This window comes from Schistocerca serialis, chromosome 11, assembly GCF_023864345.2.
Source record: "Schistocerca serialis cubense isolate TAMUIC-IGC-003099 chromosome 11, iqSchSeri2.2, whole genome shotgun sequence".
NCBI classification, from domain to species: Eukaryota; Metazoa; Arthropoda; class Insecta; order Orthoptera; family Acrididae; genus Schistocerca; species Schistocerca serialis.
The window spans coordinates 150007298-150022511 of NC_064648.1; the positions used below are offsets into that span (position 1 = coordinate 150007298).

Genomic DNA, 15214 nt, shown 5'->3' on the forward strand with positions numbered 1-15214 from the left:
CCAAAAACTGGTTGTTTCAGCGATAACTGGCATCCTTAGCGTAGCAGTTGCTCAGAGATGGAGAGGCCAGCGCAGGGTACACTGGTGTGGAGAGCTGCATCGAACCAATTTTTAGACTGTAGAGAAAAACAACACATTTATGTTTTTTGTCTGCGTGCATGTGTGTGTGGGTGTGTGTGTGCGTATTTTTGTATGGTGTGTATCTATGTCTGCACGTAGTGTGTGTAAACGTGTTTTTCAGTGTGCATGTATGTTTGAGCTTGTAGATATGTATTTTTGTGTGTATGTATGTCTGTATGTATCTAAACACAGTGTGCATGTGTGTTTACACTGTATGTGTTTATGTTTGCATGCTGTTCATGTGTATTTACTGGACTTACCTTTTGTGCTGTGGGTATTTACTATGCACAGTATTAATTTATACTTGTATCATGTATGAATGGGTTACACACATACATCGTGAGCTTGCCAACAGCTGGAATACCTGTGTTGCCATGCAAAGTGACTATGTTGTAAGTATATTTATAAATTTAGTTCCATAAGTATGTTTGTCATGGAAGTTGTAGTTAAAGTCCTCTTACTTAAGGAATTACTACCATTTTTTTTAAAGTTTGGTGCCAGTATTTAAGTCATCACCAATCTCCTCTGAACAGTGATACTTCGTTGCCCTCATTTTTGGCAGTTAAATAACAAGACAGGAAAATAAGTTACAGCATCTGCTTCGATCCGTTCACAGGTACCGCACCGAGAAATTGCGACAAGAAATTGTGACCGGAGTGCACTCCCCTGCTCGCTTCCGTGTGTTGGGCCCGTTCGCCAACCGCCCCGAATTTGCTGAGGACTTCAGGTGTCCGCTCGGCTCCAGCATGAATCCTGAGAAGAAGTGCCAGGTGTGGTAGAGAGCACTGGTGGGGATGCCGAACTGCCAGGGGCAGATCGCTGACTGACGGGTGTGGCTGCAGGCTGTGACAACAGAAGTGAACCTGCTTGCAGTCAGCCGCTGACCAACACTCCAGCTGTGGAGCACTGCTTCTGGGCGATCCTCACTGACTGGGCTCTGACATGTTATATGGAAGGCCGCAGCCTCGAAAGAAACTGGCAGGCACATCTTGCAAAGCACCCAGAGAAGACAGTGTGGGTGCTGCAGTTTCAGCACATCACAGCCAAATTTGCCAACTGTCTGTGTGTGTGTGTGTGTGTGTGTGTGTGTGTGTGTGTGTGTGACAGCATGCAATTGCATCCTAGTAACCTTCTCCTCTTTAGGGTGGATAAATAAATCTTTGTGCAGAAGCAGTTAGTTTTATCTTCAATTTTAGTAAATAACTTTAGATACGGTTTTCTTTCTTACAAATATTGCGTATTCATTTCGGTTGGATAATATCACATGGAAAAAATGTCACCCATAACAAGTGGTAAAAATAAGAGGAAAGAGAAAATTTATTGGATAAAACCTAGGGAAGCTATCATTTTAGCAATTTTAACTCTACAACGAGTGAAACAAATTGTCTAGTTGGTGAAAAGTGAGGTTTACTGCAATACTGGGATATGACACAAGCAGATGAGGAAAGAGCTAATGAGGTAGTTTCACTTAATGGAGCTGTGACAATGTGCGACTCTTCAAATGGCTCTGAGCACTATGGGACTTAACAGCTGCGGTCGTCAGTCCCCTAGAACTTAGAACTACTTAAACCTAACTAACCTAAGGACATCACACACATCCATGCCCGAGGCAGGATTCGAACCTGCGACCGTAGCAGTCGCGCGGTTCCGGACTGAGCGCCTAGAACCGCGAGACCATGTGTGACTCTTCAAGGCGACGTACAGAGCACATGTCTGTCCTTCGTTTTTGCCATAATTAGCATGAAGGCGAAACAAAACTGACAACAGCCTCCATCTGACAGTCACCGGAGAAGTGATTGACAGCCTAGAAACTCTTTCATCGAATAAGCAGAGCAATCTATTGAGTTATTGTTGAAGAAGTATATGCCATGAAGTTTACTAGATGCTGACCAATATATGATAATATATAACAAAAGCCTCATGATGACTCTCATTAAAGTAGTCTGCCACTTGAAATTATGGAACCAATCAGCAACACTAAAGTAATTATTGCATAACTGATATCATCATTTGCGAAAATGCTGTAAAAGGTGATAAATGTTAGTTTCAAGACAGCAGTGGCATGTCTGTCTCACAACCAGTCATCCAGGAAGATGGAAAATAATAATAATAATAAAACGTTAAGATCTGTTAACTCAAAGTTGGATTGCTCTTACACATCACATATACTCCCATACAGATATAAAAATTTCTAAATGTGCTGAGTTGTGGGACAAGTAGTACACACACTGTGGAAATCAGAGAGAAATACTATAAGCAAAACGAACATGGAGCAATAGTTTTACAAGAGGCAGAGGTATCCAAAGTTTCCCAGTCCTATATGGAAGATCATATCCACATATTGAGCCTTCATGTGACACTGAGCAGTACATTTTCTCTCTCTCTCTCTCTCTCTCTCTCTCTCTCTCTCTCTCTCTCTCTCTCTCTCTCACTCTCTCACTCTTCCTCTCTCATTCTCCCCTCCCCTGCTTCCCCCCCCCCCCCTTCCCCACACACTATTTTGTAACAGAGACATCATTCGCACCGTCAGTGTATCAGCCTGCAGAAGTTTGGGACTGTCATTTAAAATTCTCCTGGCATTCAAAACATATCAAACGTATGCAGAAACTCCATGTTTCAAATATTTCGACCATCCAAATTGTCAGAAGACGATGAAAGATCATGTTTCTAATTGAAAGTGAATTTAACTGCAGACTGATTACAAAAATAGTTACATAATTGGCATAATTTTGTTACCTCTACTTTCGAAAGCTATGTACATCTAGTGATCATCACTGTGTATTGCATGGCTGAGGGTATCTGCAACCAGTACCAGTGGTTCCCCATCCTGTTTCCTTTGTATATGGAGTGACGGAAATCAGTCTGATAGTACACCATGGTGTGCACCTTGCTCTCTTTTAGCATCTTCTTATGGAGTGTACACAAGACATACAATGATGGCAGCAGAAATTTTGCACTGCCTTCTTCCAATACCAGTTCTCTAATTTTCACAAAAGGGCTTTTGTAGTACAGCAGATTATGATTTAAGTTTCTTGAGTATCTCAGCGCTTTTGTGTGGATTTCCATAGCCAGCTACAATTCTATAAGCATGTCCACTCAGTTTTTTCGTGCTGTATGCTGTCACGTCCACTTGATAAGGATACCAAACACTGGATCATTACTAAAGAATTGGTTGCATTACTGTTTTGTGCACGATTCTTTCCTTTCTTTATGGTGATAGCATCGAACAATGCTGCTTCAGCATACATAAACCACTCCCTGTTCACTGTAGTTGTCACAAGGTGGCAATGGTTGCGAATGAATCAGTGTGTTTGCAAATAAGTCATCATATTCATCACAGGGCAGTGATGCTTGCAAATGAATCTGTGTTTCCAAGCAGGTTTCAGAGCTAGCCATCCATACACAAAGCACTTTTGAATGTCAGTAAACACAAACCCACTCATCGATAGTGACAGCTGCGTATCTCAGCACAACTAACAAAACGTTTCCTATTATTACAAGCTGACTTCAAAGACCATATTTTCCTTACAAAAATACATTTGCTCTCCACCTCCTGTATTAATTTGAACCAATAGTTCAAGATATTGTCTTTTTACAGATATTGTACTCAAAATAAATTTGGGCTTTAGCAAAAAATTCTTAATGCATCACGAGCATGAAAAATATAAATTCAGATATGATTAGTAGGCTGAAAGAGTGAATTATGCACTGGAACAATATTGTGTTGTTTCTTCAAAGTGAACTACTAGTATGCCATTTGCATATAACCAGCATATGCCTTCCTTGAACAAATTATATCATGAGCAGATTGCTGGGTGACATTCGTGGGCTTCGAGCGAGTTATTTGGCAAACAAAGGGAGGCCCCAGTGGTAGTTTTAGCAGAGCCACTGTATGTTAGGTTTGATACATAATATTTTAAGTGGGTTTGCTTGATAAGACGTTAATGTGCAGGTTACTGCATGTTAGTACATTGTAGATTGCTTCCTGTAAGACTAAACATGATTATTGTGTGACATTAACATGAGTCCCTTGGCAGATTCCATCTAATGTTAATCTGCCTTGTCATGTAAAGAGATGGACCAAGTTGAGCCTCACCCCAGGCAATACTTTGAATCTGTTCAAATTGGTTAATGTAGAGCCCACATTTGAGATGCAGAGTCATAGCAAGATTCAGCTATATTCTAAAAGATTTCAGAACCATAAGTTTTACTACATTTCAACAAAATTTTCAACCATTTCGTAAAAGTTCAAATAATAATTCTCAATACAATTATTTTGTTGTCATTTGTGCAAGTTACCGTATTTTTACATACATGGTGTCCAAAATAAATTCTCAATTCAGTGTGAGTGAGGAAAATATAAATTCAGATTTGTCATATTCTTGGAAAATAAATGTGTAATATAAGTCAAACTGTGTGTGAATTGGCCCAGCCTACCATGTATTCTCTCCTAATTGTATTCACAGATTTTTTGGGGGGTGGGTTACTTTTGTACTGGGTTATCACATTCCCCTATCAATTGTTCAGTTCATCTGAGCTGTAGTTCCCCAGACTGCCGCCTGTGGCAGTGAGTGTGCTGTCAGCAGCAGTGGCTGCCTGGCCTGAGTTACCATGCAGTAGGCTTTGTGGCAGCACCTGCAAACTCTGTTCCAACATACCACCAGGCTGAGAGAAAAATTAATTCACTGAATATTGTGGCAGTGTGGAAAGTGGGAAAATTTGCTGCAGCATTCTATACTGTGAGAGTGAAGGTCGATGTTTCCTGACCAATGCCAGTATGTTTTGTAACAGCAGCATTACACCTGTGTGACAAAAGAATGATTTGAGGTGGTTCCTGAATTATTTTCACTACATTAACTTGTGGTTGGCCCACATGTGGTGTAAATATTACTACCAGTGTCACACTGTAATTAAACACTCACACTCTTGCATCATCTGTATTGCAGACACAAATAAAATCGGTCTAATGTCAGAACCAAAGCTGAATTCCAGTTATAGCCCTTACATGGAAATTTTATGGGTATGATGCAGTTTACACTAATTTAAGATATCACCGTAAGTGCTCCTACCAAGTAAAGATGTGGGAACATCAAACAACTGACAGGAATGCAGCATTAGGCATCTTCAAAAACTGTTGCTTTTTTCCCATTTGTGCCTTGAAAATGATTAGGTGTTCAGCTATAGAGATATTGCGAGTTGTCAAAGATGTCACTGAGCAACATTCATGTGACTCGTCTGAAGATTTTGTAAGCTGGAGCAAACTCATATTTCAGACAGAGAACTGTTGTCTACATGTAGTAAAGGGAGTATTCATCAATTGTCTTTCAGCTTTGTGAAGATTGCTAGAGAAATAATTTTTTAGACTGTTTCCTCAAAGAAACATTACTTACATTTGTTTACAGATATGTCCCATTGTCAGGCTTGTTGATGTGTTACCGAGCATTTATATGTACCATATAATGACAGGTATAAATCAACAACAACAGGTTAGTATTTGGAATTCTTTGTTTGCAGAAACCGAAAAGATGTATAGCAACGTTTTGTTTCGTGCCACGTATGTTCGTTGGACTGCTACCTTTGTGACAGTATCTGTATGAGCTCCTGTCGGTTGTCCCGTGTAGCACAGTCGAGGGCAGTGTCCCCACGCTCATCCCTGGCCTCAGTGTCAGCCCCTGCCTCAAAAAGAGCAGCCACCACCTCCGAGTTACTGTGGTCTACCGCCCAGTGCAGAGGCGTCATCCCTTCATGGTCTCTGGTGTTGAGGTCAGCATGGGAAGCCACCAGCAGCATCACCACATCTGTGTGGTCACATATGGCAGCCAAGTGTAGTGGCGTGTGCTGCCATTTGGTCCTGGCATCAACCTCTGCCCCACCATCGATCAAGCACCTCACTGCCTCCACGTGGCCACGTTCTGCTGCACAGTGGAGGGCTGTCCTATTGCCCTCCTCCACTGCCCCCACATCTGCACCTGCTTTGAGCAGCAGTCGAAGCTTATCCACTGAGCCCTGCTCAGCTGCCTGGATCAGCCTCCTGCCCTTCTCTTCTTCAGAAAGGCCCCTGCACAAAACATTGAGATTCTTACACTGAACTATAATCACACAAACTAAATGTTGAAAACTTTCATACATGTGAAACTGAGCAGTTATGAACATGCAGCTGTCCACCGAGAAATTACATATCTAGAAGTCTCTCTTCTGTTATACAGAATAATCGGTGTATAAAGTACAGAAGTCTAGCAGCATCTTCTCCTCAAAGTCTTCAACTAATTGTTGTTGTTGTTGTGGTCTTCAGTCCTGAGACTGGTTTGATGCAGCTCTCCATGCTACTCTATCCTGTGCAAGCTTCTTCATCTCCCAGTACCTACTGCAGCCTACATCCTTCTGAATCTGTTTAGTGTATTCATCTCTTGGTCTCCCTCTACGATTTTTACCCTCCACACTGCCCTCCAATACTAAATTGATGATCCCTTGATGCCTCAGAACATGTCCTACCAACCGATCCATTCTTCTAGTCAAGTCGTGCCACAAACTCCTCTTCTCCCCAATCCTGTTCAATACCTTCTCATTAGTTATATGATCTACCCATCTGATCTTCAGCATTCTTCTGTAGCACCACATTTCGAAAGCTTCTATTCTCTTCTTGTCCAAACCAGTTATCGCCCATATTTCACTTCCATACATGGCTACGCTCCATACAAATACTTTCAGAAACGACTTCCTGACACTTAAATCAATACTCGATGTTAACAAATTTCTCTACTTCAGAAACGCTTTCCTTGCCATTGCCAGTCTACATTGCCAGTCTACATGCAAGCCTCCCCACCAACAGTAAAAATTGCTATATTCCACGTCATACGTAATTCAGTTCTCACATTTTATTATAATTCATTCCAGACAGTGAGTTCCTCTGCCCCAGGGTGCTACTGTTAACCAGATGACCTCCACTGAAATGTACACTTAAGGCAGGTACTACTGGCATTTTATGTGTAGTAACACAAGAAACTAATCACATCTCTGGTTATTTGCAGATAATTTTCTCAGGTGGCAGCATAAATTACAGTCCAGTTATTTGTAAATTCTATGGCACACTGTCACCAAACTGATATTATTACTGCCTCACATGAAATCAGAGTCAGTTGCTCGGAATATATCAACTGTAACAATGACACTCTGCAATACCCTTTCACACACACTATGCATGTGTGGTGCATGCATGCACACACAAACATCCACTAAAAGATGCAGCCACCAAAACAAACATGCACACCAGCGCATCATCTCACATATAGCACATAAGCCTACACTACTATACACACTCAAAAACTATAAGAAAAGAAATAGTTTTCATGGGAACTCTCACGTCTGCTTTAACAAAAAATTACAAAAGTTTCATAAAAAGGAAAATTCGGTTTTTTTACTGTAACACTTGTTTAGTGCACCAATAAATGTTGCTATGATTGTGGATATTCTATATGATATGATATGTAGATACGCAACTCACTGCATGTGAGAGATGGCAGCATTATCAAACTGAGAACCATGGCGGGGAGGTGTCGGTAGTGTAGCTGCGACAGGAGTCTGGCCGTGGTTGCTGTGGGGCTGATTGTGAGTCCCGGGGTTGGGCCCGCCCTCTGCAGTGGTCGGCACCCTGCGCAGAGACACACTGTGTGGACAATCAGATTCACATATGGGATGCTTACCACACTCAGCACAACTAAGGGATAACTGAGAAAGATGAGAGGGCAGCCCCCTGACAACAAGAATAAGTGTAAGTTAACAGGAATGACTTACCGGTAAATTAATCAGTTTCTACGCCACTTCCCTGCATTCCCCATAGTTTTCTCTTAGCATGTAAAACAACAAATTGTCCAAAAGGAGACACAAACTAAAGGTAAATACAACGGAAAACAATACTGCTGGACTGACAGGGGAAATACTGACGCAGACATCAGAATACATTATAGCAATAATCACACAAATTAGAAGGGCATTAATCAGGCTGTCTGAAGCCTCTAAAGGTACTTAAATGTGCCACTGTGATCATCAGACAGTCTGCAATGCATTTGTTGTTCATGTGTCAGGGGCTGGGCTATAAGAGTAGCAGACAATGAACAGGAGAACAGGAGGTTTTGAACTTAGAAGGGAAGGTTATGCAGAGAAGATAGCAGTGCACAAACATGACAATTCATGAGAGAATGGAGCTAAGCCAATAGGAAATTTAACTGACATAGGAAATATTATCATGGATATTTAAATGTTGTCCAATAAACAGAGTTGATATGCAAGGGAAAATGAGCACTTTCATTTAACAGGATTGCAATTCGAATGCTGAATGAATGAGTGGGGAAGATCAGTAAAATGAAACTATATAAATGCTGTAAAATCTTACATCAGATCATAGGTTGACAGTGCAACAAACTTAAAAATTTGATTTTATTGGTGTAGTCAGTTTAATCATATTTATCAGATTTGGAATGGAATAGTTCCTGGTGAGTGAAGCAGCCAATGTAAATGAAAATAACGACACAGAAGCTTCATACTGCAATAGACAAAGCACATTTCTGTAAAGATTTAGGAACCAGGAAGTAGTTAAAGTCAGCTGGCTGTGACTTCGGCCTGTGAGGAGATTTGGAACCTAACGTCTTGAAGCTGAATGATATTCACTAGAGAGAGAGAGAAAGAGAGAGGAGAAGAAGATGGAAACATAATGTAGTAAGTGTAGGTACCAACTTATTACACAAACAACATCTAACTTTCTACAGCCATGAAACAAATGTGAATTAGAACTTTTATAATAAATTGACATTATGACAAGCAGATGGACAGTTGCCATGGAATAGTATGTGAAGCGTGAGCAAATGAAGAATGCGACGGTGAGGAATCACAAGAAGTACCCTATTAAAATTAGTGGAAGCATTTCCAAAATTTACTTCTGAGTAAAACAGGTGAAATTATAATCATTTAGGGCTACATTTATCAAGATGGCGTCACGTGTGGAAGTAATAATAAATCGTTCTCCAGAAATTGACTTAAAAGTATCAGTTAGCTGTTTATATTGTAGCGAAATTGTTCGTAAAGGTGTCAGACTTTGTTCTGTGAGACAAATTTGGTGTCATACGAAATGTATTGCAGAAGTAAATTTGGAAAACTCGGACTGTAATTGCGGCGTAGTGACTTGTAACGGACGCCGAGCCGCAACAGAAATGGTATATTCTGGTGTTGAAGATTGTGTAGCGAGTGCATTGCAGCGTGATCTTGAACTCAGCAAAAAATACGCATCAGTGCTTCTCAACATGCTTAAGTATATCTCAAGCAGTTCTCATTGTAACGGCATACTAACAGAAACTAGCCGTGACTTTGAAATACCTAAAAAGTTCCGCTCCAAATCTGGTGAAACAGTGTACAAAGTACCGTTGCAGAATCGTTTTGATGCCTTGTATCCAGGCACAAACACGATAGGCCGCGAAACGTGTGAACTAAACAAACATTCACAAGAAAAGTGCATAAACACAATTTCTGAGTGCAATGAAACACAAGACTGTTACACAACTGTACAGACTGATGTAAACACAGTAGGCCTAGCGGAAGAAACGTGTGAAGTGAACAAATTCAAAATTGATAAATGCATTATCGGAAGAACGAAGACGAAAAAGTGTTATAAACGTACAAAAGTAACAGTTTACTCTGATAACCATGGATGAAATCTTGCAGAAATATTGCGTGCTGAACACAATGTGATAGCGTGTGGATATGTTAAACCAGGGGCTCCTATACAGGAAGTAGCTAAAAACATTGAGCAAGACAGATTACAAAACAAAAATCGGCGCATTGTACTGATTGCGGGCGCAAACGATGTGTATAGGAATGAACTGGCAACTGCAGTCCGCAACCTAAAGAAAACTCTTCATGCTACCGAAAAGGACACAGTGATAGTAACAGGAATACCTCATAGGCATGATCTCATACCTAATTCTTGCGTAAATTTAGAAATTAAAAAAAACAAACAGGCAATTCCAGAAAATCTGTAAAGCCTACTCAAATGCCTATTTTCTCAGTGTGAATTTTCTTCAGAGATGCAGCTACACAAATCATGGAATGCACCTAAACAGAAGAGGCAAAAGACTGCTCAGTGAAAAAATCAGTGAAACTTTAGACAAACTCAACATGCAAGACGACTTTTTAACTGAAACTGTTATGCCACTGGACTTTCATGCAGAAAGCAATGATGACCAAAACACACATTCAAAGGAGGTTACAGCAGAATTAGCCGCCATCCCAGGCTATCCCAATAGCAAAAACGATGAAAACTCAACACTAGTAGAAGTAAGAGTAACATCAACAAAAATAGAGGCAGAAACACCAGCACAACTGCCACCAGTGTCACTAAAAGCAGCAGTACCAGAAACAGCAGACACAGCACCGTCAGCAGCAGCACAATCAACAGAAGCAGTACAGACAACAGGAGCAGTTAGCAGTTCCAACATCAGCAGTGGCAGAAAAGTACACAACCTCACATGGAGCAACAAGCAGACGGAAGAGAGTGCCTCCCTCCCATCTGCAAGATTTTTTAGTCACAAGCATGATGAAAAAGAAACCTCCAAGATAAGTAACATTAAATCTCTAACAGTGCTTCACCAAAACATTCAGAGTATAAAAAGCAAAGTGCAACAGCTAGAAGTTGAGTTACAATCCTTAGACAGTCCAGTTATCTGCATCACAGAGCACTGGTGCAAAGTCAATGAAATTCAATACATAAATTTGCCCTCATATGTACTAGCTTGTTCTTATTGCAGAAACTCAATGAAAGGTGGAGGATCATGTATTTTTGTTAAGAGTGGTATTTCATTTAAAGTCAGGAATGATATTATCCTACTAAGTGCAGACAAGCATTTTGAAGTGTCAGCAGTAGAGATACCAGCTGTAGATATGCCCAAAAAACTAATTGTACTATGTGTATACCGTTCTCCCAGTGGTGATTTAGAAACATTCTTTTCAAAACTTATGCAAAGCCTAGAACAAGTGTCATCCCTGAAAAGTAATATACTCTTGTGTGGTGACTTAAACATTAACACAGCTAAGGCAGATGAAACCAGTAACACTTTTCTGAATATTCTGAATAGTTTTGGCATGTCCTCTTTAGTTAATTGTGCAACAAGAATAACCAAACACTCAACATCTACCATTGACCATGTAGCTACAGATATAGGTGGGGAAAACTGTGTCATAACTGTCAAAAATCTTGGACTGTCAGATCATTTATGCCAAATCATAAAAGTAAAAGCTTCTGTAGAAAAACCAGTAAACCTCCACATGTTTAAAAGAGTCTACTCAGACGCAGCAATACAAAAATTTTGCTTACAATTAAGACATGAAAGATGGGAAGAAGTATATTCAGAAAATAATGTGAATCAGAAATTCTCCAAATTCATGTCGGAGTTTAAGATAATATTCGAAGAAGCCTTCCCCAAAGCACTAAGTTCTACTGGAACATCCACCAAAAATAAGTGGATTACCACAGGAATTAGAAAATCTGCCCAAACTTTTAAATACCTAAACTCTATAAAAAACAACAACAGTGATCCAGATTTTCTTCATTACTACAGAAACTACAAAAAAAATCTATAGGAAGGTGCTCAATGTTGCAAAAAAAAGGCCAATGATAGACTAATAAATCTAGCTAAAAATAAAAGTAAAGCTACATGGACTATAGTGAAACAAGAGACAGGAACAGCAACACAAAGGCAAATAAACACCCAAATCAGGAACAAAGAAAACCTAACAAGTACCCCAAAAGAACTAGCAAACTTTGTTAATTCTTACTTTAGTAGTATAGCTACAAAGTTACAGGAAAATTTTTCAAAATCTCATAATCCACGAACACGGGAATATACATCAAATTCAATGGTATTGCTACCCACTACTGAGGAAGAAGTATGTAATGTGGTAAGGAAATTAAAGAGCAAAAATTCAGCAGGTTTAGATGAAATTCCAATGTCTGTGCTGAAAAAATGCATAAATAGTATCAAAGCCCCCCTAACCAATATCATAAATGAATCTTTCAAAGCCGGTTGTTTCCCTGATTATCTGAAACATGCAAAAATTTTACCTCTACACAAAAAAGATGATGTAGAAAACATTGAGAACTACAGGCCAATTGCCCTACTGTCATCATTTTCCAAAATAATAGAGTCCATAATGAAGAACAGACTTATGAGCTATCTAAACAAATACAACCTTCTTTCAAATGACCAATTTGGTTTCAGACCAGGCAGAGATACAGAAATGGCAATAGCACATTTCACTAAAGTGGTTCTAGAAGCGCTGGATGAAGGCAACTATGTATCTGGCATATTCCTTGACCTGTCAAAGACCTTTGATACAGTTGACCACCAGAATCTATTACTTAAGTTAGAAGCACTAGGAGTAAGAGGGGTAATCAACAAATGGTTCCATTCATACCTTAAAAATAGAGTACAGTGGGTAGAGATCTCGCATGTCTCCAGTAGATCAAAGTTCATAGAAAAACACCTGTCAGATCCACAGTATATTAATATTGGGGTCCCTCAGGGAAGTGTGCTGGGTCCGGTGTTGTTCTTGATTTATATAAATGACTTTCCACAATATATCCGACATGGAGAGAAGATATTGTTTGCCGATGACAGCAATATTATAATCACCAGTGACACATCAGCACAAATGTTGGAAAATTGTAATGAATCACTGAAAGATGTCTACAAATGGTCTACAGAGAATAAAGTGACCTTAAATATTAAGAAAACAAATAGCATACGCTTTAGAATAAACAGAAAAAACAGTCCCCTAAAGTTAAAGCTACATAACACCTCTGTAGACGAAGTGCCCACCACAAAATTCCTAGGGTTGCATATTGACAGCCAGCTTAGGTGGAGTGAACATGTTAAAAAACTCACAAAAAAGATATCTACAACGTGTTACGCACTTAGAGTTCTCTCCTCAGTATGCAGCGATGAATGTCTAAGAACTGTATATTTTAGCTATGTACATTCAGTCATAAGCTATGGGATAATTTTCTGGGGAAATAATGTACTCAACTTACAAACAGTTTTTAAAGTGCAGAAGAGAGCAGTGAGAATTATAACTAAAAGCAGTAAGTGGGCTCACTGCAGAGAACTATTCAAAATACTTGGTATTCTAACTGTTCCCTGTTTATTTATGTTCCACACTATAGTATATATAAAGAAAAATATAGTGAATTATAGTACAAACAGCATTTTACACAGCTATAGCACAAGAACAAGCCACTGCCTTCATCTAGATAGGAGAAACAAGCATAAGACCCAAAAAAGTTTCTTGTATCAGGGTGTAAAATTGTATAACAAGCTGCCACAGGAAATCAAAGAAATTAACAGCATGTACTGTTTCAGAAAAACTCTTAAACTGTATTTTCAGGAACACTGTTTTTACACAGTAAGTGAATATTTAAATGTTTGAATGCAATTTAAGTGACATAATGACATTGTATTGTATATTCTGTAAATGTATAACAAGCTGCACAGGACATCAAAGAAATTAACAACATGTACTGTTACAGAAAACCCTTAAACTATATTTTCAGGAACACTGTTTCTAAACAATAAGTGAATATTTAATTGTTTGAATGTAATTTAAGTGATAAATGTCATTGTATTTGTATACTCTGTAAATGCATATAAAAGTGTCAATGTATCTGCAAAAATCACTGTATCCAAACTGACAACATCCATACATTGCAAAATGTCTACGGATGGCTAATCAAATAAATAAATAAATAAATAAATAAATAAATAAATAAATATAATATCTCACTAGTAGGATTTCTTGAAAAGAAGGCTTTTTCAAATATTAATTGTAATGTTCAATTAAGTTGAACAAAAGTTATGGACTTCAATGTCATACACCGATATGGGGAACTTTCTCAAATGGATACCAATAAAAATAGTAAAACTCACAGAAAGTGTGAAATCCAATAATGTTTGTCTGAAGAAGAAACTCATCTTGGTCTACATCATCAAGATTTCAGCAGAACTAATGCTGGTACCTCACATCAGACAATATAGAGCAATGTTATGGATCCAACGAGAAATTAACAGTAAACTATTTTACAAGGAAAAATCAAACGCCTAATGGAAAAACAATAGCCTACTGACAATAATAACAACATATTATCTACTTTCAGGTTTTCATAAAAACACTGTCAATATGACTATTTCCTCGAGGAAATAAAGATATATTCACATGCATACACCAACACTACAAATTTACTGAATGAAAAACACGACCTAAAGCACAAAAAGTACATAGAAAACTTTATTCACATTATAAATTAAGAAAACAGGTAAAGTAATAGGTCAGAAACACTAAATAACACATATCCATAGTAACAGCAATAAAAGCATGAAGAGTATACAAAGGGTCATAACACCATGGAAACATCATAATTCAGAGACAATAACAAATTATTATAAGAAATTAAAAATATTACAAATATCTCAAATACAATTTAAATTAATTCCAGACAAAAACATAGTTACAAAAATACCTATAAAATAATAAGAAACAACCGAATTTCCGCACATCACTTATTTATAATGGTAACTATGCAAACATGTAATATTGCTGATCCATTGTCATCCAAGCTGTCAAGAAAACAAATTGCACACATAAAAAATGGCTAAAGTCAAATATTTGTCTCCAGTGTACATCTAAGGAGAAACCAATAAATCTAGAAAAGGCAGGACATGGGAGCAACGATATTACATGTAAGGTGAAAACACCTAACGATGTATTATAACTTTTTCTGATCATACTTACATGTCATTTTATTAAGATCATCGCTTAGTTATGCATTTACAGGCCACGTGATGATGGCAGTATGCTGAAATGGGCTCATTGTGAATGATTTATAAAATAAAAACCATTTAAAGAGCAGTGTAGTTGGCTGATATTCTTAATAAAAAAATAAATTTTCCTGTGGTGCAGATGACATTCCAGAGAAAGTAATTAAAGACAGCAAATATATTGTTCCTCTTACTGTTGACATAATTAATGCTTCTTTCAACACTGGTACATTCTCTGG

General features: G+C 38.6%; 2 protein-coding genes across 2 annotated transcripts in view; one reads left to right on the top strand and one right to left on the bottom strand.

The window, feature by feature from the left end:
• The window catches only part of LOC126427352 (neprilysin-2-like), a 292261-nt gene extending 287791 nt beyond the window's left edge, over window positions 1–4470 (top strand). The window contains exon 16 of the mRNA XM_050089684.1: window positions 737–4470. Within this exon, the coding sequence (XP_049945641.1) occupies window positions 737–899 (163 nt within the window). The 3' untranslated portion in view covers window positions 900–4470. The remainder of the gene's footprint in view (window positions 1–736) is intronic.
• A 1137-nt stretch (window positions 4471–5607) lies between these two features.
• The window catches only part of LOC126427218 (inversin-like), a 62149-nt gene continuing 52542 nt past the window's right edge, over window positions 5608–15214 (bottom strand). Inside the window, exons 3-4 of the mRNA XM_050089458.1 lie at window positions 7622–7768; window positions 5608–6178 (exon numbers count right to left, since the gene is read on the bottom strand). Coding sequence (XP_049945415.1) covers window positions 5692–6178; window positions 7622–7768 — 634 coding nt within the window. The 3' untranslated portion in view covers window positions 5608–5691. The remainder of the gene's footprint in view (window positions 6179–7621; window positions 7769–15214) is intronic.